At 40.3% G+C, this 24,448-nt stretch overlaps 1 protein-coding gene across 20 annotated transcripts in view; it reads left to right on the plus strand.

The window, feature by feature from the left end:
• Sgms1 (sphingomyelin synthase 1) overlaps positions 1-24,448 on the plus strand; it is a 244,916-nt gene that overhangs the window by 197,129 nt on the left and 23,339 nt on the right. For 18 of the 20 annotated variants that reach the window (XM_090346337.1, XM_090346330.1, XM_090346342.1 and 15 more), the window contains one exon: positions 16,067-16,902. In XM_090346337.1, coding sequence (XP_090202463.1) covers positions 16,280-16,902 — 623 coding nt within the window. In that variant the 5' untranslated portion in view covers positions 16,067-16,279. Of the gene's footprint in view, positions 1-5,004; positions 5,240-16,066; positions 16,903-24,448 lie in introns of all 20 variants that reach the window. The other 2 variants (XM_090346338.1, XM_090346332.1) reach the window with 1 other exon arrangement.

Raw genomic sequence — 24,448 nt, forward strand, 5'->3', positions numbered from 1 at the left:
TACCTATAGGGGATGGGTTTTTGGGGAAGTCCCTTTCAATGACCATTGGATAAAACTAGATGCTCTTAGAGCCCAGAGTGACAGGCCTATGATGTTTCACTTCATATGACTATAACTATTTTAGGGACTGCTTTTCAAAGGGCCGGTAATGTCAACTCATCTGCTAAATTTAGCCTGTTGGCTCCCAGGTCTGTCCTCTCAGTTACTGTTTATAATAGAGGAATGTTGTGGGTATGACAGGATTGTTTGTTTTTTTAGTATATTAGGGAAATAGTGTGTGTATGTTTGAGCAGGGTATTCATCTTTAAACAGATACTTGTAGTATTGAACTATGGAAATATGTGCAGAATGAAGTCACCACAGTAATTTTTTAAATCAGTTTGATACATAACCTACATTTTTATAACTTGTACATATGTATATAGCCATGATACAAATTACAAACAGTTATGCTCTTCATTTACTAACCATAAACTTGATTAAAATTAGCAATATTAGATAGTACACACACTTTCCCATGTTATTGAGCATTTTCCAAGAAGGTAAGTTGTACTTACATAGAGTTGTTTGTAAGGTTTTATGTGCTTAATTTCCTATTTTATCAGTGCTCATCTCTTTTTTTCTTCCCTGAGAATAGCTGATGCCATCTGAAGCCTATAGGTCAGATGTTGGTCAAATAGTTGTGGGTGTGATGGCAGAAGCCTGATCACAGCCACTTGGAGATTGAGGCAGAATTGCAAGAATGAGAATGGAGGATCTGGCATGGTAATATACACTTACCATCTCAGCTGCTTGTCCAATGGGGATAGTAGTGTCTTGGGGCAAAAGTAAGAGACCGTATTTCACAGCAATAAGGATTGGGATGTGGCTCAAACACAAGCCTTGATTCAGACATGAGGCCCTGAGTACCATACAAAAAGAAGCAAAGATGCAAATCAAATAAATGACTATAATAGAATAAGGTCGAGGTTGTAGATCAAGACTAGACAGTTTATGTAACATATACAAGGCACAATGCTCAGTATCACACAGAAGTCAGTGGAAAAAAAATCCAAATTCGTAATCTCTGTAAATTAGATGAAATATATGTTAGTATACATAAATAACTGTGATTTTATTTAGTTTGTACTTTAGTTATATGGCAGAGACAATTTATTGAAAATGAAATCAAAGCTAGCCTTGCCACCCTGCCTAGCATCTTGCAGCTGGAGAGAAGGAACTAGTCAGCACCTCTTCCTTCCTTGTCAAACTCTGCAGTCCAGGGAGGCTGCTATTCATGCAGACACTGCTGAAGTTCCCTGCTTCCCCAAGCTGCTGTGTGGCAAACCCCTGGAAAACCCCTGGTAGAAAAAGTCCTAGAAGAAATAAAGCATATGCCCCCAGACTGTGGGGCCACCTCAGAACCTGCCCTGCTCACTATGGGGTGACCTCTGTTTCTGCTCAACTCATTTGCTGAACAGAGTTCAAACAAAACAAAACTTTTTTTTTTTTTTGCTAGTACTGGAGTTTGAACTCAGACTATCACACTTGTTCAGCTGGTGTTCTGCCACTTGAGCCATGCCTCCAGCCTAGGGTTTTGCTGGTTAAGTAGGAGATAGGGTCTCACAAGACTTTTCTGCCTTGGATGGCTTTGAACCATCATCTTCTGGATCTCAGTCTCCAAAGTAGCTTGGATTACAGGCATGAGCTACTAGCACTGCTCACTTCAACCATTCTTTTTTTTTTTTTTTTTTTTTTTTTTTTTTGCCAGTCCTGGGCTTGAGCTCAGGGCCTGAGCACTGTCCTTAGACTTTCTCAAGGCTAGAGCTCTACCACTTGAGCCTCAGCACCACTTCCGGCTTTTTTCTATATATGTGGTACCTAGGAATCGAACCCGGGTCTTCATGCATGCTAGGCAAGCACTTTAACCACTAGGCCAAACTCCCGGCCCCACTTCAACCATTCTTAAGATTACAGTTTTTGATATTAAGTACATTGAGATTATTGTACACTGATCATCTCTCTCCAGCTGTGGAAGTTGTATATCATCTCCATCTGAGATTGTCCTTAAACATTCAGCTTCTGAACAGAAATGGATTTGTAAGGTGACAGCCAGTTTGATAGGAAGTAAACAGGAAATAGGGATAGATGAAACAACACAGGACTCTCAGTGGGGTGATGGTGACTCCCATCTGTTATGCTGACTACTCAGGAGGATTGAGGTTCAGAACCAGCCCTGCAGCAATGTCCGTGAGCCAAAAACTGGAAGCAGAGCGTCTGCTTCGAATGAAGAAGCTCAAAGTCCACACCCAGGTCCTGAGTTCAAACTGCAGTACTGACACAAAAACAAACAAAAGACCCCGTGCCCCATTTCAGAGCATTCCCTCAGATAGTGTTTTCAAACAGTCTCATAAATTTCCTTGAACAAAGCTTAGTGTCACAAAGCACACCATTCAATAGAAACAGCTCTAATGAGCAAATTGCAGTATTGGTGACACAGAGCTGTATCTTGGGATGGAAATGAATAAAGTAAATAGTATTTAGGAACCACTTCTTTTTGTTTTTCTGGTACTCTACTAGACAAGTGCTCTACCACTGGAACCCTGCCTCAGCCCTTATTGTATTAGTTATTTTGCAGATAGGGTCTTGCTTCTTGTGTAGCTAGGATCGAAGGCTTGAGCCACTGTGCACAGCTTCAAGGGGCTTACAGTCACTGCACTACTGCTACTGGCAGCAGGAGGAAGCAAAAGTCTCTGCTGACTGGAGGAGCTCAGGAACCAGATTGGTGAGAACTCTGGGTGTCTTTCTGGCCTGGGGTTCTGGGCACCTGATCCAGACCAGCCTTCTGCTGCTGATGTCATTACTGCTTTTGTAACATAATGAAGGAGGAACAAACCTTTTTTTTTTGTATTCTAGAAAGCCTCTCTCTCTGTCAGGTCAGATGTGGGGTGGAAAGAGAACTGTGTTGGCAGCATCCTTAGATCTTAGTAGTGTGGGACTTTCTTAGGCATACTCAGTGACTTACATAAGTTTAAGGGCTCCAAGGGTTGGGGAGGGGACATGAGCTCAGCCCCAGGACTAGGAACCACAGTGCCTGCATGGCTTGAGGAGGAGCTCATGAGCTTACCTGCTTACCAGATCCTGCCACCTTGCTGTGTGCTTTCCTGTGGCACTTGTTAGGACTACCCTTGGCAGCCAGGTGGGCAGGTTTCTAAAGAGGGAGGGGAGTAGGAACCCCAAGCAGACTGGCTGCATATGCTGAATTCCAGGCTAGTTTTTCCAGATGGCCGTAAGGCACATGTTGAGTGCTTAGGTCATCTTTTCCCTCTTTTTCCTCCACTCTCCTATACTCTTTTTTTTTTTGGCCAGTCCTGGGCTTGAATTTGAGGACCACCTGAGCACTGTCCTTGGGATTTTTCTCAAGGCTAGAGCCCTACCACTGGAGCCACAGAACCACTTTTGGCTTTTTCTATGTATGTGGTACCAAGGAATCAAACCCGGGTCTTTGTGTATGCTAGGCAGGCACTCTACTACTAGGCCACACTCCTGGCATGTATACTCTCATTTCTGGTTTTGAAAGCGACAATGACATATGACCATAGTGTGTAAATAGAAGTCATCCTCTTGCACTTTTTTGATTCTCTGTCCTTGTTCTTCCATAGCCTAGGTTGGTATGTTTTCATATTGGCTGCTTTATGTACATGCACATATAAATGTATGCCTTCATACATTTGATAGGTAAGTAGGTTTTTAAAATAGGAACAATCATACAGTTCTATGTCACAGACCTGTGGCTCTCTACCAATAATGCTTCATTCTTGGAAATGACTGCACAGTGTTCTGGTGAAGTGGCACCACATTATCAGACTACAATGAAGGTTGCCCCCGGTAGTTTGGGAACTTTGCCATGTCAATAGCTTGCCATGAACAATTTTGAACAAATCTATTGACTCTAATATTTTCTGTGAGAAAGAAATTGAATTTCTGGGGTAAAATTAAAGAAAATCTGGGTGTAGTGGCTCACCCATGTGTTCAATATCTGGCTACTTATGAGATGGAGGTTAGTCTTCACATTACTTCTCGTCTGCATGCGCATTCTTCTGCAGCTCTCATGAGGAAGGTAGTATGAAGACCAATGTGTGCAGTGATGGGGCCACAAGCCAAGCATCACTAAGGAGTGCCAACCGGGTGATGGAGAGGTAGGGAAGGTTTATCCCCCAGACCCAGCACAGGGGTGGCTCTGCTGGAACCTTTATTTCAACCTTCTAGCCTTCAGACTACAGGAATATATTTTTCTTGTTCAAAACTATTCAGTTTGTAGATAATGGTTTTCGTGGACAAAGAAAATTAATACGCTATGCTAACGTTCCCCACATCTGAACCTGCTGCAGCAAAAGACAAAGCCCGAAATCTCAGTGAAGTAGCCTATTTATAAAGGGTGCCAGGAAAGAGGTGGCTACTGTCACAAAAGTGCACCTCGCAAGTCTAGACGGCAGGTGAGGATGTCTTCCTTCAGCAATCAGAATGTGCCAGAACCTTCCAAAGGAGACAATTGCAGGACATCCATCTGGATACGAGAAACCATTTTTTCATGGAGACTCTTTCTATAGAGCTCCTTGTGCTAACAAGAATCCAATGGTAAGAAACTGGTAAGAAATCTCTTTTGGAGAACCAATTGCTTGATTTAGTGTAGCCTGAAGGGTGAGGCACTCAGGTTCACAGTCAGAGGACAGAGACTTCCTGTAAGGCACATATTAGGAATTGGACACCATTGAGCCACTCTTAGACAACATGCTGTGTTTGGGTTGTGAATGTGGGTACGTTTGAGGATATTCTGTCCTTCCTTGTCCCCCCACCCCCCATAATCCTCAGGCACAGTCTCCTGAGGAGATATGGCTGTGGCACATGGGTTACAGAGCATGTGAAACGTGCTTTCACTGCAGAAACAATTGATTTGGTGTTTCTTGGAGTTAGCCCAGTAAGTCTACCTTTATTTATAAATTAAATAAATTTATTTATTTGCAGTGTTGGAGATATTAAGTCCTGAGTCACATCCCCAGTATACATCTACTTATAAAGTGGAAGAGAGAAAAGACTGAGACAAACTTTCTGATTTCCAGCAAGGGAAATAAGTTGATCTAGCCCCAACCTGACAATAGGAAGCTAAAAAAAAAAAATCCAAAACTTTGACAAGATGCCTCTATGGGAATTTCTATTCCTGACTTCATGTGACATGACACAGCCAAAATACAAGTGAATTGTGAGTATTGTATGAAATTATACCTAAAGGTTATGTGTGTGTGTGTGTGTGTGTGTGTGTGTGTCAGTGTCAGTGTCAGTGTGTCAGAGAGATGAATTTTGTGTTTAGACTTAGATCTCATCATTTACATATAAAGCACTTGAGAACTACCTCAAGTCCTAGGAGATACAGCTTTCCAGCTGGTTCCAATTGGTCTTAACTACTAGTACATGCTAGGTTGAACATTGTTCACAGACTAGAGTTTCAAGAAAGATTAGTTTTCCAGAATTCTCATTTTCACAAGCTCTTGCAAAGGCAAAATGACAAGGCATAAGGACTTGTCAGTGAGAGAGTGGTTGTTATAAGGGAACTATAAGTAGCTTGGATAGTAGGCTAACACATAAGTATAGTAAAAATATTCAAGAAAAATAAATGTTTTTACACAAAAAAAGACATGAAAAAAATCCTTAAATCCAGGAATCCTGGTCCCAAGGATTTTGGATAATGGATATTCAACCTGCACAAAAAGTATAGACAAACAGCTGTGAGAGGGTGTAGGGTTTTTATTCTACCTTTCTCTGAGCTGTCTGAGGGAGTGTCTCCCTTCACGTGGGATGAGATGATTTAATCTGGGCAAGTTCATGCCTGCATTTGCCAGCCTGTGCTGCCTGTCATGTGTGTGACAGTGTGATACTTCAGCCGGAGGTGGGGGCAGAGGGGATGGCAAGTTTAGCTCCATCACCTACCACCAAGCTCCTCTTCAGAGCTTACTCCAGCTCATTCCCTCCATGGTGGCTTCGCCCTTACCTCTGGACCTGGGGTGAAGCTGGGCCTTCTTCTCAAAGTTCATACCTTGTTCAGCTACTATATTATACATACCCTCCTACCCATCTCAGTGTTTGACTCCATCCTAGCTACTGTGCCTTCTTGGGTCATGATGGCATCTGGCAGTACTTTACCTGTAAAGATCCTTCTTCTCTGTACCTTCAACCATAACCTACTTTTTGCTAAGCCTTGCTCTTAGGTCTCTGACTGGGCTGACAGGTGCCGACACACCCTTCAATGTTATCTCTTAGATTGCTTTAGCCTACCTCTTCTGGTACACCCCTCTCTCCCACTCCTTCAGGACAGCCTCCTACCTTCCTCCTGATAAGTCCCAGGCAATTACCCAGTCATACTTCTGGCATGGCTTCCTGCTTGCTTGCTCTGCTATAGTCAGAGTCTGTTTGTTTGTTTCTTCATTCTTGTTCCCAAGACAGGGTCTCGTTGGGTGGTTGCCCGGGCTGGTCTAAAACCCAGGGGCTCAAGCAGTCCTCCACCTTAGCCTTCTGCTGAGCAGGTGGGGGCTGCCACGTGTCAGGCTGTAGGCAGCCTTTTGTAGCACTGTCTCCATCACAGCTTAGAATTTGATGTCACTTCTGTCGTTTCCCAAGCTCAGGTAGTTAATGTGCTCTGCACCTGCTTCAGGCCACACAGACTTTTAACTATGAAAAACTGAAAGGCAGTTGATGTAAATGATAATTGGGAAAAGTCTTAAGGAAGGCAAAATATGGGAATATCTGGGAAGAACATTTCCGAAGAAAGACCCTCAAGTGCAAAGACCGTGAGGTAGGAGTGTGCTTGGCATATTTGAGAAATGGTGAGGTGGCCAGTGGGAGTTGACAAGTAGGGAGAAATAAGGGCTGGATAAGAGGGAAGGAAAGTGGGTAGAGTGGAGATCAGGTTGGTAGCTTTAGCCAGGGTGCCTGGGATTTAGTGGGGTATAGAGAAGAGGAACTCCATTATTTCTTGGTGTGAGAGCTAACACTAAAGCTTTTGAGCACAGAAGTGATTTTAGGGAGCTATGGGTAGAAGCAGGAGAGTAGAACAGGGTTGTAGAGATGATGGGGTTGGTCCTGGAAGAGTGGAATGGGAGTGAGAGGAAGCAGGCAGAGGCAAGCGTCCTGTACACAGCTAAGACTCTGCCAGAGCCCAGGACAGGATGGAGTTAAAATGTGCTAAACACACGGAGGCACAGAGTGGGAAATGGTGGGTAAGTGTAGAGGGAAACTAGAATTTGATCTGGATCTTTAAACTTTTTTTTTATCACTATTTACTTTGTTATTATAAAGGTGATTTACAGAGGGATCACAATTGTATAGTTCAGGTTAATGAGTACATTTGTTTTCATACCATGTCTCCTCTTCACTCTTTCCTACTTGGTCTGGGTCCTTTTAACCCACTTAAGTAAAACCCATGCTGTATGCTTTGAATCTTAGGACAGCACTTTATAAATAGTAAATGCTTAATAAATGTTTGGCTTTGATAAGTATGCACGATTTTCAGTCCCTACCTCATTCATGCTGGGTCTTTGTATATCAAATAGAAATGCTCATTCAGTTTATAAATAGAAGATACATTTGAGTTATTTCTTCTTAGTAAAATGGATGTGGCTGTATCTCTGCTAGAGTGTTTTGCCAGGTTCCTTTAATGAATAGGATCTCTCTCTACCTAACATATACCAGGCTGTATAAAAACAGACCTTTCTGAAGTCATGGAACTCTGATTAAGTATGTAGAGTGATTCCTCTGTCACTAAAATTGCTCCTGATATAGTAAAGACATAGTTTTTAGATACAATTAGAAAAGCCACTGTTGGGCATCTTAGGGTGCTAAATACTATATCTCTTTCTCAAAGGATTCCTTTTCCCTCAGGTATAGCATATAATAATTTGTCTTAATTATTTTTCCTGTTTTGATCTTCAGATTTGTTCTTTTAAAGTGGAATCTGTATTCTTTCTTGTCTGTTGTTTCCTATTTATATTGACATAACTGGCAATATTCCAAGCTAATTATTTGATCTTCTTATTGACAAGATTCTAAAATGCTTTTAGTGAGCTAAGCATGCCCTTTCTTGGGTTATGGTAACATGCCCTCAGTGGGTTAGATTAATGGCAGGGATTATTTTTTTTTCTTTTTTTTCTTTTTTTTGCCAGTTCAGGGTCTTGAACTCAGGTCCTGAGCTGGGCTTTCTCAAGGCTAGAGCTTTACCACTTGAGCCATAGCACCACTCTCAGCTTTTTTATTCTATGTATGTGGTACCGAGGAATTGAACCCGGGTCTTCATGCATGCTAGGCAAGCACTCTGCCACTAGGCCAAACTCCCGGCCCTGGCAAGGATTAATTTTGAACAATCAAATACTACATGAACTGGACATAGAGATTCATTTAGGACAGTGATGGCTGTAGTTCGTGTTTAGTGCCCAGAACTGTTAGGTAAGAGATAATTAGGGAGGTGCTGTCCTTGACACTGTGTTGTCACATGGGCCTATGTTTCCTTATCATTCCTATCAGCATCTCAGTCTCTACTGCCCACTGATGGACAACTCATCTACACTAGATACAGAAATTTCCATACCTTCTTATGCTACTGGGAAGGTTCCATATTGAGTATGTATTTCCTGCTGTATAATCGGACTAAATATACTGCCAAAGAGGGTTTTTGCAGTTTTGAAAAGAGGGAGGGTAGAGAATGACTGAGGAAATATATTGGGTAAAAACAAAAACCTTTCAATTCCTTACTATGTAGATAAATTAATAAATGTGCTTATAAATTCTGCCTGAAAAGTTTCAGCTTTTATGTTTCCCTTGTTGATAGCAAGGAATGGAAAACTAGGAAACCTCTTTGATCCTTTCTCTTTACAGCAATTGGTTGTCCAAATTCCTTTTGTATAATTAAGAAATTGGGTTTTTACCAGAAGTTAATGAGTTTAATATTGTTTCTCTGACTAAAACAAATTTAAAAGGAAGAAATGGTGTGATTAAAGGAAGATCCTTCATAAGATTTGAAAAATCTTAGCTGCCTTTTTGAAATTGCTTACTTAACATATTAACTTCTTTTTGATAAAAATCTAGTTTGTGGTTTTATTCTTTTAATGAGTACAGAAGTTAGTTTTATAGAGGATAATTTAGTCTGCTACACATGAAAATTGGAAACTAAAAGCATGGGTGTCTTTTTTAAGCATTCCATTTTTCATTCGTAAGCCACATATTTATGATGAGTGCCCACTCTGTGCTGGAAATGGACTATCTCCTGGGGACATAGTAATCAAAACCACAACCACTGGCCTGGCCTTCACAGAGCTTCCATTCTGGTGGAAAGCATTCAACAAGTCAGATGATGGTCATAAGAGTCTGGTGGCTTCAGTATGTTCCCTGGGCTCATATTCGAATGTCAGTGCAAAAGAATTGAGAGGTAGGATTTCTGAGAGGTGATGAGTGAATGTGGGAGTGAGTTCCATGTGCAAGGAAGAGTTTGGCCATCCCTTCCTGTTCCCCTTCTGCAGTCTGCCTTGGGATGATGCAGTAGGAGGTTTCTCACTAGCTGGAAGCGGGTTGGTTTTGGACTTCTTAGTCTCTAGGGACTGTGGAAATACATTTCTGTGATTTGTATTGTACTTGGTCTTTAGTACTACGTTGGGGCAGCCCCAAATCTGTAAAGACAATGAGAAGAGAAGGCTGGTTTGAAGAGATGGCATGGGGAGTAGAGGCCTCAAAGAGGAGGGGAAGACAACCAGGTGAATTATAGGGCAATTAGGTTCCAGGTAGAGATAAGGCTGCATATTCAAGGGTCCTGAGGAACTATAAGTTTGTAGACAGGACAGTCAAATATCTGTGCAGAAATGGTACTCAGCCTCACAAAGGAAGGCAGGATGCAGCAGTTAGGTGTGAATCTTCAATCAGGGTAGGATTACAAGTGCTGGGAGCCATAAAGTTCTCTCCTGTCGCTGGGTGTGGTTGGGGTTTGTGGAAGAGCAGTGCTGGGTGGGGTTTAGCAGTGATAGCAGTGAATTGGGGTGTTGGTGAACGTGGTGGTGGTGACTGTGTGATGCTCAGGGGTTAGGATATACCTCACTCTTCATTTTTCCAAACTCAATAGCCAAATGTGACATCTTGCTATGGTTTCAATTTTTATTTTTATTTGGTGAGATTGAACCTCTTTTTCTTCCATATTTTGTTGTATGTTGAGATTGTTGTTGTACTAAGACTCAAACCCAAAGCATCATCTATGCTAGTAATTTAATTTTTGCATGTGTATATCAATGTGCTATTTGTTATCTGTTTATTTAAAATCTTTTTCCTATCAGATTTTTAAGAGCTCTTCATATTTGAGATCTATGACAGATTAAAACAATATGTACATTTCTAGCATTAGTTTATTTAAAGCCATGGTTTATCCACTTGCAATACATTTATTAATGGTAGAGACTTTGTGAACTTAAGAGAACGCATGTACAACTCGATGTGAATGTTTGTTTTCACTTTGTAGCATGCCACAGGGACCCTAAGAGGTACAGGATGTGGGGCTGGGTGGGCCAGGAGACTCCAGCTCATGATGCTGACTACTTAGGAGGCAAGGAACAGGAGGACCAGAATCGCAGCCACCAATATCCAGGCTTGGTGGTCTGTGGTGAGGCCAGACAAAATGTGCAAGAACCTATCTAAAAAATAACTAGAAAAACAGAATGGAGGCTGGGGGCCCAAGGAAGGGGACTGGATATGTGGCTCAAGTCAGAGCCTTGAGTTGAAACCCCAGCACTGCAGCACCAACAATGTAAACAATTGCAAAGAGTTTGATATAAAATATTGTAACTATGAAGGCTCAAATTGTTTATCCTTTTCAGGTTTGTATATATGCTTGTACCAGCGCTTGAACTCATGGCCTCACACTCTTACTGGATTTTTTACTTGTGCCTTATTTACCTCTTGAACCACATCTCCACTCTGACATTTTGCTAGTTAATTGGCCACAAGTGTCCCATGGACCTTTCTGCCCTTGCTGGCTTCTAGCTACAATCCTCCTACCTCTGCCTCTGAATAGTTAGGATTACAGACATGAGCCATGAGCACCAGGCTAAAAATTATTTTATCACACGTGTTGTTTACTAATTTTACATCTGATGTAACTTTATATAATTTATTTACAGTTTAGTTTTATCATTGATTAAATTTTTCTTTTGCATTGAGTTAGTTACGAAAGTAGATAATAAAACATTAAAATTTTATATAAAGCAGAACAAATATTTCTATCAAATATTTCTATCAAAGGTCTTGAGATTAGCCTCCCCAGTGAGCTTTGTGCTTTAATATCTAGGCATTTTAATTCTTTGGGACCCTTGAGAGATTTGATGAGATAATTTCAGGCTTCCTTGTATATGTAGCATATTTACATGGGAAAGTTAAAAATAGCCAAGTTGCTAACTATAGACTTACTAGATGAACACGAAAATCACCTGGACATTGTAGAGAAGGTGTCAGTTGATGTTCAGAAATTGGAGTGTGGTTCTTGTGGTTCAACTGCCTAGCTCTGCAAAGGTGCTGGGGTGAGGGTTTAGTTTCATTGTCCTTCTGCTGCCCCCTGGTGGTATTGCAGCTTAGTCCCAATTGGTATATGTGATCCCTTCACAGCCTGGTCCTCTGCTGGAATACTAACTTATTTCACAGATAAGGTTAGGTTCCCCTCTAGTGATCTGAGCACTAATGGTCTTAACTCTTTCTAAGTTGGAAAAGAAGCTCAGCGAAGGCAGGCCTGAGGTTTGGGGAATTACAGGATCATAGGACTCGTAAGTCACAGTTAATAGTGACTGTAGAGCTGATGAGTCGATGGGTGTTTGCTTTAGTTAGCATAATTGCTATCTGGAAAAACAAGAACCTGAGTTGAATTTGGAGATAAAGGTGGAAGGGATCTCCTCTTGATTTCCTTGAAATTCTTCACCCATTTGGACCCTTGGGAGGAGAAGAGGAGAATGAACCCGGTGGGCAGATGGACTATCCTTCTGTGGAATAGATGTACACAAGATGATTGTGGAAGTGCCACCAATTTGAATGTTCTCTCATCTGAAAATTGTTTGACCTCTCTAGCTATCAGAATAAGAATTAGAAATTTATTTTGAGAGAAACTTGAACTTGATTTTTCCTACCTAGGCCTGTAAATTGTTGCTAATTTTGAAACCTAGTGTTAGTCCCCAGGGTCATGTTCCTTAAATTAGTTTTCTCTTTTTTACTTCAGTGAGTCAAATTTCTAAGTAGACTTGGGTAAACTTTTTCTCAGTAAGATACAAAAACTATAATTATCTAACTATCTAGTAACTTTAACATGTAATTTACTACAAATACATTTTTTAAAGTAGAAAAGTTCTGTTAAACAAAAAAGTATCTTCTTATTTTCTTTCAGCATGCAATCACTCTTACCATCACTTAACCAGTCCCAAATTCCAAGCTAAAATAGTTGTCATTTATTATCTGTGTTCGGCATGTGGATTCACTGGCCCAGTCAGTCTTCCAAAAAGCTCATAGGTTATTAATAGTGACCATGCTTCTGTACTAAATCATTCACACACTTGACCAACCATTTCTAACTCCTTGTGGGTAGCAGAAGCATCTGGGAAAAAAAAGTAATTTAGAAGATGAAATATTTTGGTGATGTTGATACACTTCAAAGCTGAATAGACTTAGAAAACCTAGTGTCTTATAATGTGCATAAAGTGTGTGTAAATTTTGTAATGGTTCCTCTTGTTATGTCATTCAGTCATGCAAAGCGAGACTCTAGAGCTCATTTCTTAGGTGATCTCAGTTCCACCTTCACATGTTTAGTGTGTCCCCCAATGATGCCAACTCTTCTCCACACCCCTCAGCAATGAGGAGTCACCAAGAGTCTAACTACTTTCTAACTTCAAACTTTTTTCTCCTGTTTTGTTTGCTTTTATTCCTTTTTAAAAAGTCACTACTATTTCACAGTTTTTACAGCAATAGAAATAAATGAATGTTTATATAGATTCATGTTTTTTTTCTTTTTTCTGAGAACTGATTCTTTTGACTGTCCTTTTGCCCCACAAGGTTAAAAACAGAGTGAGAAAAGAGGATGTGGGTGCTAGGTTGTTTGAATCTTGGAGGTTTAAAAAAGCTGATAAATTGCTCCTATATTTACACGTTTTATATTTTTGTGGATTTCTTTTCCTCCTTTGATCTCTTTGCCATTTTGGTCTCTCATCTTACCTTTGGAGCATTAGCCTGAGGAGAAGACTTAAGGATTTCTTGTACTTTCTTTGCAGTCACTCACCTTATTTAAAAATATATTATATATTTATATATTATATTAATATTACATATTATATAGTATACTATATAATGCAATACATATATTGAAGCTTTATTGAGTATATTATAAATTAATAATATATGGTGTGTTATATATTATACAATATACATACCTATATAGAGAATCTTTCTGTGCATATGTTGAGTATAATTTTTTATTTTGGTTTCACTTCCTTTATCTCTAGTATACTCATTGCATAATCTCTTCAAACCAGTCCTATTTGCTGAAATTCATGGTTGGCTGAACTTCCTTTTGTTTACTTCCTCTTCATCATACTTGCCACATCTTCTTCCTGGGGAATCATTTCCTCATGTGGTGATTGATTTATAATACTCAATCGTTTCTCATCCTTAGTAGAGATAATATTTTTCCATGAGAGTTCAAGGAAGCTTTGATTGTTGAGAGTTGTCTATCGAGCTATTATGCATTTACTTTTCTTCTATATTTTCATGTGTTAGACGTCTCATATCATGTAGGCAGTATAAATTTTGACTTCATACTATTATGAACTAATTTTATGGGTCCAGTTTTTCTACTCCTTAAGGAATTCTTGTGTGTGTGTGTGTGTGTGCGCATGCGTGCGCCAGTCCTGGGGCTTGAACTCAGGGCCTGAGCCACTGTCATTGGGCTTTCTCAAGGCCACTTGAACCACAGCACTACTTCCGGCTTTTTTCTATGTATGTTGTACCAAGGAATCGAACCCCAGGTCTTCGTGCATGCCAGGCAAGCACTCTACCACTAGGTCTACCACTAGGCCAAACTCCCTGCTAGGAATTCTTGTTTTATTCAAGGATTTTGTCCCAGTTCCCTACATAGACATGGCTTCAGTCCATGTCCTTCCCCTGCCCTGCTGGGAACCTTAAAGACCCCAACCACTAGTCTTTAGAGTTCTCATCTAGTATCCTTCTAGCCCATTGTATTCCCTTGGAGGTTTTCCACTCTGGCCAGCTTCAAAATGATTCTTTTGATAGATGGGAAGATACTTTCCTTTTCCTGAGCTGGCTGAGGATGATGATGATGATGATGATGATGATGATGATGATAGCTTTGTTTTGTAATCGTTTCAGAGCTACACACACTTAAAAATTATCCTAGCTAACTTAGCAGTTAATTAGAAATATTTTCATTCTCATTAAAAAAGCAGAATGGGAAAGACAGAAAGGAATGGCATGTAGTGTGATAGAAAACAGGCTATGTTAGTCTTTTTCGGACTGCTCTGGGCAGATGGAATCAACTCCTATGAGAATGAATGGAATTTGGAAATACTGGTTATGTCCTGACAGTCTCAAGTGCTCCTGCAGTGAATCCAAGTCCAAGGGCTGTAGATTAAATAGGCAAATATTAAAATAGTCCAGATGGCTTCAGACAGTTTTTTTTTAAATGGGAATAGATTATCTTCAGAGTCTTTGGTCATTGAACTCTAAGAATGAAAGCCTGTGGGAAAAAAAGTGATGACTTATCAGAGCTTGCAAAGTTTTTCTTACTGTAATGATCACTAGCAGAGTTTTCAAATGGCTTTCCCAGTTTATAGTGAGTAGATATTGAAGGGAATCTACAATGCCCCATGCCCCAGGGAAATCTCCGTCACTGGGAATTTCCTGAGGTTAGAATGGCTTCAGGCACCTGGATTGGGTTTCAGCTTGTTCTTCGTCAGTTTGATTCTCCTTGTGGAACCTCATGTATTGGAACTCTGGGGAACTTGAAACCTAATTATACACAGAGGGTGGTCTCTCCAGTTATTTAGGGAAGCTTACAAGCTCAGTTCATATTTTTAAAGAAAGCTATTGTAGGTAGCATCTATTTTTAGTTTCACAGATCAGTGTATGTGTTCCAATACACAGAATGCACATAAAAGAAAGTTTCTCCTTCCATATACAAATAGTATGTGTTTATCAGAGAAATCAGAAAATTCTAATTAAAAAAAGAACTGTTCGATAAATTTGTTTCACGGAGTTATTGGTTAAGAAGTTCATAACGTCTAGACTTGTGTCCCATGATAATTAACACATGTATTTACAAAAGTGACATTCTTTTTGTGACTGACATTCACTTAACAAAACTATAAATGCCACTAAAAATGGAAATGAAGTACAATCTTTAATGGAGGATTAGTAGTCTTTTGTAGAACAATCATTAATTCCTGAAGCATGAGTATTGCGGTCAGCCAAGACTACATAATAAGACACTCTGGTAAAAATAAAATTAAATAAATAAATAAATAGTAAATCAGCGTTTGGGGCTTGGGTGGCTTAGTGGTAGAGTGCTTGCCTAGCACGCATAAAGCCCTGGGTTTGCAGGCCCCAGGGCCAGCAAAAAAAAAATAAATACATAAACATTGTTCACCAGCTAGAATGATAGGTTAAACAGTTTACTATAGTTTTTCATACTACCACACGAAAGTGTGCTTTAGTATAAAGAGTACGACTGGTCTGTGTTGAGCTGTGTTCAAAGTCCAATGGCAGTATTCTTAGTGCATCACTGGACATCCTGTGAACACATGCCCTCTGCCCTTACACATTGTTCACATCCAGGTTCATGCTCCATCCGAGAGGAACCAGGAAGTCAGTGGTTTCTGAAACTAGAACATGTATGAAAGCCCATGGAGTTTGCCAATAGTCTGCTTTCTATTTTTACTGTATATATTAAGGCTTTGTATCTGAAGAAGTTGGTTTGAAAGTTCAAGTATCCTGACATTTTCTTTTGCTTCCACAGAAGGAAGAAGCCTGTTGAAAATGAGGTGAATTAATGCTTGGGTACTCAGGAACCCTGGACAGCTACATGAGGTGTTTAAAAACTGCCCTGACCATCTTGCCAAACAAGTCTCTGCTCATGAGGCTTAACAACATGAACCAGCCAAGAAAGGACAGTGCCCTGCCCTGTAGGAACAGTGACTGCTGACCACAGAGAGAAGATTGGGCCAGTACCATGAAGGAAGTGGTTTATTGGTCACCCAAGAAGGTGACAGACTGGTTGTTGGAGAATGCTATGCCAGAATATTGTGACCCTCTGGAACACTTCACAGGCCAGGACTTGATCAACCTAACTCAAGAAGACTTCAAAAAACCCCCATTGTGCCGAGTCTCTTCTGACAACGGACAGCGGCTCTTGGACATGATAGAAACCCTGAAAATGGAGCATCACATGGAAGCACACAAAAATGGCCACGCCAACGGGCACCTTAGCATTGGTGTAGATGTCCCCACCCCTGACGGCAGCTTCAGCATCAAGATTAAACCCAATGGGATGCCAAATGGGTACAGGAAAGAGATGATCAAGATCCCCATGCCGGAACCGGAGCGCTCCCAATACCCCATGGAGTGGGGCAAGACTTTTCTGGCCTTTCTTTATGCACTTTCCTGTTTTGTTCTCACAACAGTGATGATCTCGGTCGTCCATGAACGAGTACCTCCTAAGGAGGTGCAGCCTCCACTACCGGACACGTTTTTTGACCATTTTAACCGGGTGCAGTGGGCTTTTTCTATTTGCGAAATTAATGGCATGATCCTTGTAGGACTCTGGCTGATTCAGTGGCTACTCTTAAAATACAAGTAAGTAAAGTAAAGGCTTCAAGAGTCAACAATAAGCAAGGTTTGCACTCCTGAAATCTGATTATCATTCGGAATCAAATAAATTAATATTGGAATCAAAGCTCTTTAATTCCCCCCCCCTTTCCTTTTTAAATACCCTGTGGAACTAACTAAAGCTCTGGCAACATTAAGAAAATACTGTGTTTATTTCCTGTTTCCTACAAAGATTCTTATAGAGTCCAGGTGAAAAGGACTATGAGAGATGATTGGTTTTCATTAAAAAAAAAAAAAAGAGATGCCTCAGGCATCTTGCGTGTGTGGTGGGAGGGAGCAAGCTGCTGAAAAACAGATAAACTACCTAGTCTTGTTTGATGCATCTGACTTACAAAGTAAATTGTTGGCAGTTGCCCAAGTTACTGTAAGTGTTTGTCTAGCTTTCCCACATAGTCAGATCTGTAACCTAATAGCATTGAAAGATGTTTCCACATGGAGTTCAGAACAGCTTATCTTGTGTGGTTTGGGTTGTTGGGAATTTGATTGCACAGGGTTATAACTTCATTTAGGTAGGCATACTGTACAGGCACCTAGGTGGATTTCCATCTTCCGGAATGTGGAGCACTTAATGCCTAAGTGACTCTGCCAGTCCAGGTTCTAGGGGTAAGTAGACAGCATCATTTCATTTCCAATGGATTCAAAGTGGCTTTCATGCTCTAAGCTCTAAACATACAGAGGCCTTGGGTAACACAGGTAAACACTTGCTTTGGTTTGAATTAATTGTCTTTGTCATTAATACTGATTTTCTACAGAGTAAAATATCTTTATGGCTTTTCCTGGGTTGGGAATCAGTTTAAGGAACATGAAGTTCTCTGTGGTGAATGGAGTTTTTATGACCTATACTCTAGTTGAATATTAAACAGATCTTCTTAAGTCAAGAAAACAATGTGAACTGAGTGTTTATGCTGAACTTTCTCTTCACTTCTCCCCCTCTGCTCCCTTCCACTGCCCCCGGCCTGGTGATTTATAAAGATGTTTTATAAATTATGTACCTATTAATGGAAATGAAGACAGTACCTGACTTTTATTTCCTCCTCCCCCTCCCCCTCCTCTTCTTCTTCTTCTTCTTCTTCTTCTTCTTCTTCTTCTTCTTCTTCTTCTTCTTCTTCTTCTGTCTTTTTCTTCTGTCTTCTTTTTCTTCTGTCTTCTTTTTCTTCTGTCTTCTTTTTCTTCTTTTTTTGTTTTTGTTTTTGTGGCCAGGGGAGAACTGTCTTAGTTCAGAGAATGACAATCATGGAAGTAGCCAATGTTCATTTGGGGTTTGTTTGACAGTAAAATTTGAAGAACAGTTGATGGTTGGGGCTGCTTTTGATTTGGTGAAAAACCTTTGTGGTGTTTCAGTTTTGAGAGCTTAAACAAAGAAGAATAGGATTTAGAAGTAATGTGATGCTCAGAAGTCATTTTGGACTTTTAAACTTGGACTACTTTTGTCTCATTCTGTTTGGCTTTTTGATTTTCTTTTCTTTAAAAGACAATGGGGGGGGCCAGGAGTTTGGCCTAGTGGTTAAAGTGCTTGCCTAGCATGCATGAAGACCCGGGTTCGATTCCTCGGTACCACATACATAGATAAAAAGCCAGAAGTGGTGCTGAGGCTCAAGTGGTAGAGCTCTAGACTTGAGAAAGTCCAAGGACAGTGCTCAGGCCCTGAGCTCAAGCCCAGGACTGGCAAAAAAAAAAAAAAAAAAAAAAAAGACAATGGGGGTAAAATGCCAGCATTATTTCTTTTCAACTCAAATTACGCTTCCCAGGTTTTCCTGATTTTTTTGTTTATATGAGTTCATGTTTTCTCATCACTGTCCTTCCATGTGAATAATTTATTGCCCCCAGAATATAACTCTCAGAAAGACATACCATGATTGTCACAGAAACTGTAATTTCTGAATAATTTTATTCTTGTTTTAATAGAGCTCCTAACTAGAAGACTAATTTCTCAAAAGGAAACCCTAATCTTTTTCCCAGCAGAGAAAAATTCCCACAATCTGTTTAAGAATTGTAATTTCATTTTTCTTGTAGTTATTGCTAATATTATAGCTATTTATGTACATAAATAGTTCAGCAGCAATAAGCTAGTTGATTTTTATCTAGTAAAAAATTAACAGTGCTGGGATATAGGTAGCCTGAAGTCTAGACAAGACCTGGCCTATCATATTCAGTAGCTTGGGTGAATCCCTTAGTCTCAAAAGCCTTGTTTTTCTCATAGAAAATTATGGGCCTTTCAGTATAAGTTTTTGTTGTCCTATGTAACTATGAATTGTGTTTGATTGAAACACTATAGGTTAGGCCATAAGTTGCGTGCAGTTTAACTAGCTTCAGATTGTTTTTGTCCCGAATGTGTAAGTCTTCTCTCTGAGTTCTGGTAGAATAGAGACATGGAAAATGGAAATAGGCCACTGTGGCAAACATCCTTTACCCTTGACCTGAGCCACATCCCTGCGTTCCAGTCTCCTTAGACTCTTCTGTTGAGTGTATGTGGCTCAGCAGCTTCTGAAGAGGTAGGAAAATACAGATGACACATCTACAGCAGTACTGATGAACTTCCTTTCCCTGGCTATCATAAAAATTAAAATCTTTTGTAGTTTTAGAGACCCCTTCTCTCTCGTTAGTTGACTATTATACTATAGTGCTTTTATTCATACAGTGGATTGAAGAAGTGAGTCATTCTAGCTATGGGATATCATGATAAACAAAGTTAAATGTCTCCCTCATTTTTATTTCACTCTTCAGAGTTTTAACTCCTCACCCCAACCTTCACGAGGGGGTAAATGTGCCACTTACCAGCACATTTTATTCAACCCTCAAAACTAATCTAATTTGGCTACTAATTCCCAAAAGAGCACTTTACTTTGATTTTAACAATGCTGGAACCCCTTAAAAACAAAACACAATAATAAAGCATCAGCCTAAGCCAGGCACACTGGCTCATACCTACAATCCTAGCTACAGTAGACTGAGATCTGAGGATCTTGGTTTGAAGCAGCTGTTCTAGAGAGACAAATTCAAGAGTCTCTTACACTTCATCAAACAGCAAAAAGGCAGAAATGAAGCTGTGGCTCAAGTGGTAGAGCATCAGTCTTGAGTGAAAACTTGTACGGAACAGCACCCAGGCCCCAAATCCAAGCCTCAGTACCAGTATGCACATATGCATGCCAGCTATTCCTTAGCCTTTAGTACTTTCTGTCTAGAGAAGAGTAAAGTGTAGAGGATGCCTTACTGAGATTGAAGATCTAGGGCCACATCCCCTAATAACAAGCAGTAGCCAGGTTTTTGGGATGCTGAAAACCCTGTAACATTGTGACATTTGGTTGGTTCTATGTTCTATGCAGTAGTCCTTTACTGTTAAGCAAAAGTTTGGCGTTTCTGACTTGTTTCCCTCCTTTCATTTTTTTACATCTCCCCATCATGTCTGAATGTATACATGATTATATATACATGTATCCATGTGGGAGTTCCATGAGAAGTGGAGCAGCAATAATGCCTGTCCTTAAGAACTTTTTGGTTTTTTAAAATTGTAAATAATGTTGTCTCCCTATTTAGAATTGGACTTTCAAGCCACTGACTAGAAAAAATTCCTGGGAAATCTCTGCATTTCTGTCAGACTTCACTGCAAAACAGGTATCCCTTGTTTTAAGAAAGCATGATAAAGAATATAAAACATTAAACTTAGAAATTGGTAAAGCCAAAGGACTTTCCATGCATGAGTAAATCTTGACTGACTCCTCAGCACCTCTGTGTGATATGGGTGGCTTCACTCTGTCAGGTCAGTGCAAACCCTGGCAGAGGAGAAGGCCAAAAGAGCAGGACTGTAGCGTTTCCAATCAGATGTTTTCTCCTCATCAGAGTGATCTTATGACTAAATGTGGTGACTGGACTACCTCAGACTCAACTTACCTAAAACCAGCTTGGCGAGCTATTTCTTCTAACCTGTTTGCCCTCTACTCTGGCCAGTGACATTGCCTAGAAACATAGAACAACTCACTTCCTCTTATTCAGTTAAGAGTGTGAATTCTGTAAGTTCTACTTTCAGATGCATTTTCCTTTTTCCATTCCTAACTAGTCCTCTGTAGTAGGGGCTCAGGTAGAAAAACAGCTCCTTAGCCTGAAGCTCAGAGTTCTTCATAATAAGATCCCAGTCAAACCTACCATACCTCCAACTACCTCACTCTGGATTTCTCTAGCTCCTTAAGTGCCTATCCCTTTCTGTTCTATCAGTTGTATATATGACTCCATCACTGCTAAGTCCCACAGAGGAGAAAAACAAGACCCCATCACCTGCCATTTCTGTATGGGGATGGCGGCGGCTACAGAGTCTGGCACATAGAAACACACTGAAAGTTGTTCTTATGTCTTCGAGGGTTATAATTAAAGTTCTTGGAAGTACTTGAAACAGAGGAACTTGACGTGAAGCAGATCTTTCCAGATTTTTAGTCAGTAACTTGTTTTCTAAGTTCCAGAACATTTTCTTAAGTTCATTTCACTGTGTTATAATTAACCTTATCCTGTGATGGACCAGAAGGCTAGTGTCCAGTGGAACTTCTAAGTATCTTTATTTATGGAAGTACTGGAGACTGGGCTAAGCATATAGCACAGAACAACAAGGGAGTTGCCTAGAGATCACATTCAGGGGAATTTTGGTTCTTGCAGAAACATCTCAGATGTTCTGTTGAAATTCTGTCCAAGGATAAAACTCATGAGGACAGAATTCTCTCATGTTACTGTAGCTTCTTTGGCATCACTCCCATATTTAATTGACTGATCAACTACCTCATTCCTCTCCTTCTGTGAAATAAGAGATCAGTGAGTGTCTCTCCCTCTCCCTTTTCTTCTCTCCATACATATAGCTGCATCTATTATGTGCTCCTACGAAGTCTTTTTGATTTTGCTCTTTTCATCCATGTTATCATAAATCATTTCATCCTACTCATGAGGCTGATTCCAAACGAGAGTTGCAACACTTTTTAAAATCATGCATTGTGTCATTATTTTGACTCAATGTTATTCTCATCTATCAGTGAGGATATGTGAACCTTGGAGGTTCAGCAACCCACAACAGCCTACACTGGGGAGTAGATATTCTTTATTAGCAATCCAGTTTGGAGTTTTGCTGGCACATCAGTCCCTATCCCTCAAGAGATGTATTTTCTTTCTTTTTTAAAATTGTGTTTTAATGGTGGGATAATGTATAGAGGGGTTATAGTTACATTTGTCAGGTGGTGGGTACGTAACTTTTTGAACCTTGATACCCCTTCACATGTCTTTGTCCCCCTTTCCCTCTTTCCTTCCCCTCCCAGTCTTGCTTTTCCCCTTCCCTTCCCCATTTCAAATAAACAAACATGTATATACAGTATACCAGTATACAAATTCAGATACAGTTATCTCATGAGATTAACTATTAAGTGGAAAAAAGAGAAAAGAAATAACTACATATAGTACATTAAAAACAACAATCACAAAGATAAACCTCTTGTTTCATTACCCTAGAGTTCATTTAGTCTCATCGTGCATGACCTTCTATACACAGCTTTTAAGCTATTGTGATCATCTGTTAGGAGACTCCTAAATGTGTACTAATTATTACAAATGAGGGAACCATAGAGCCTATGCTCATTTGGGACTGGCTCACTTAATGTGATTTTTTTTTCAAGTTTTTCCATTTCTTTACTAATGGAACTATGTCTTTCTTTCTGATGACAGCATAGAATTCCATTGTGTATAAGTACCACATCTTGATCCAATCATCTACAGAGGGACATCTGGGTTGATTCCATCTCTTAGCTCTGGTAAATAATGCTGCCATGAATATCGTTGTGTTAGTGGCTTTAGTATGTCCTTGTTTCTGGACATTTGGGTAAATGCTAAGGAATGGGTTTGCTGGATCATACGGGAGCTCTATGTTTAGTCTTTTGAGGAACCTCCATACTGCTTTCCAAAGTGGTTGAACAAGTTTACACTCCCACCAACCGTGTAGTAGTGATCCTTCCTGGCCACATCTCCACCAGCATCTGTTGTTATTAGTTTTCTTGATCATGGCCATTCTAACTGACGTGAGGTGGAATCTCAAAGTTGTTTTGATTTACATTTTTTTTATGGCCAGAGATGTCGAGCATTTCTTCATGGGTCTGTAGGCCATTTTTATTTCTCCCTCAGAGAGTCTTTAAGTCTTTTTTTGGGTGTGGAGGGGTCATGGGGCTTGAACTCGGCCTGGGCATTGTCCCTGAGCTATTCAGCTCAAAGCTTCCACCCTACCCTTGAACCAAGCCCCACTTCCCATTTTCTAGAGGTTAATTGGAGATAAGAGTCTCAGGTCCTTTTGTGCCTGGGCTGGCTTGGAACCTTGATCCTCAGATCTCAGCTTCTTGAATAGCTAGGATTACAGGCATGAGCTACTGGGCCCAGCTTCTCTTTAAGTCTTTAGCCCACCTTTTAATGGGATGGTTGTTTCTTTGAGGATTTGTTTTGGAGAGATTCAATTTTTTTAGCTGTAGATATATTTTAGATATGAGGCCCTTGTCTGTTGAATGGTTAGTGAAGATCTTCTCCCACTCTGGGCTTTCTGTTTAACTTGCTAGCTATGTCCTTTGCCATACAGAAGCTCTGCAGTTTAATGCAGTCCCATTTGTCCAGACGTTGTTTAATTTGTTGTGTTTTTGGACTTTTATCAAAAAAGTTTTCACCTGTGCCATGTGTCCTAGTGTATCTCCCTTCCTTCCTGTAAAGTTTTCTGGGTATCTGCTTTTACCTCAAGGCCTTTGATCCATTTGGAGTTAATTCTGGTGCAGGGTAACAGAAAGATCCAGCTTTAGTTTTTTGCAAGTGCTTAACCAATTCTGCCAGCACCATTTGTTAAAGAGGCTGTCTTTCTTCTATGTTATTTTTTTTGTCTCCCTTATCGAGAATTAGGTAGCCATAGGTCTGTGGGGGTGATTTCTGGGTCTTCAGTTCTATTTCATTGGTCCTCAGGTGGAGATGTATTTTCTTAGGAGATAAAGTAGCAAATGGCATGTGTGTGCCTAGGACAAAAATAATGAAAACACATGAGCTCAAGAGGTTTTGTTGTGTTTGGGGGATCTGTTTATTGAGACACAATCCTTTCAGGCATCCCACTCTAGACTTGAACTTGCTATGTACTTGAAGGTGACTTTGACTTGTTGACAGTTGCATTATGGATGTGGTATTTCTAGGAGTAATTAATGTGACTGTGTCCTCAGGGTGGTCACATCTTGCCTCTCCTGCATACTGTAGAAATGTACATAGCTTGGTCCTAATTGACTATTGTCTTATACCTCCTCTTTGAGGCATGGGCTCTACTCACCACCCTTCTGGAACACCCCGTTTGTTAAAACTTTTGCTTCTGGGTTGAAGTCCTCTGACCATGTGTGTCCAAGTGCAATCTTTTCTCTTGTGGCTTCAGCCAGGTTTTCTTCTCTCCCTTTGCTGCTGATCTGTTATCATATTTGGGCTCAAGCTGGGCTGAAATCCTCCTTTCTTTTCCTGGGAATTTTCCCTTAACCTCTTT

This window comes from Megascapheus bottae, chromosome 15 (assembly GCF_031878675.1).
Source record: "Megascapheus bottae isolate mThoBot1 chromosome 15, mThoBot2.hap1, whole genome shotgun sequence".
NCBI lineage: Eukaryota > Metazoa > Chordata > Mammalia > Rodentia > Geomyidae > Megascapheus > Megascapheus bottae.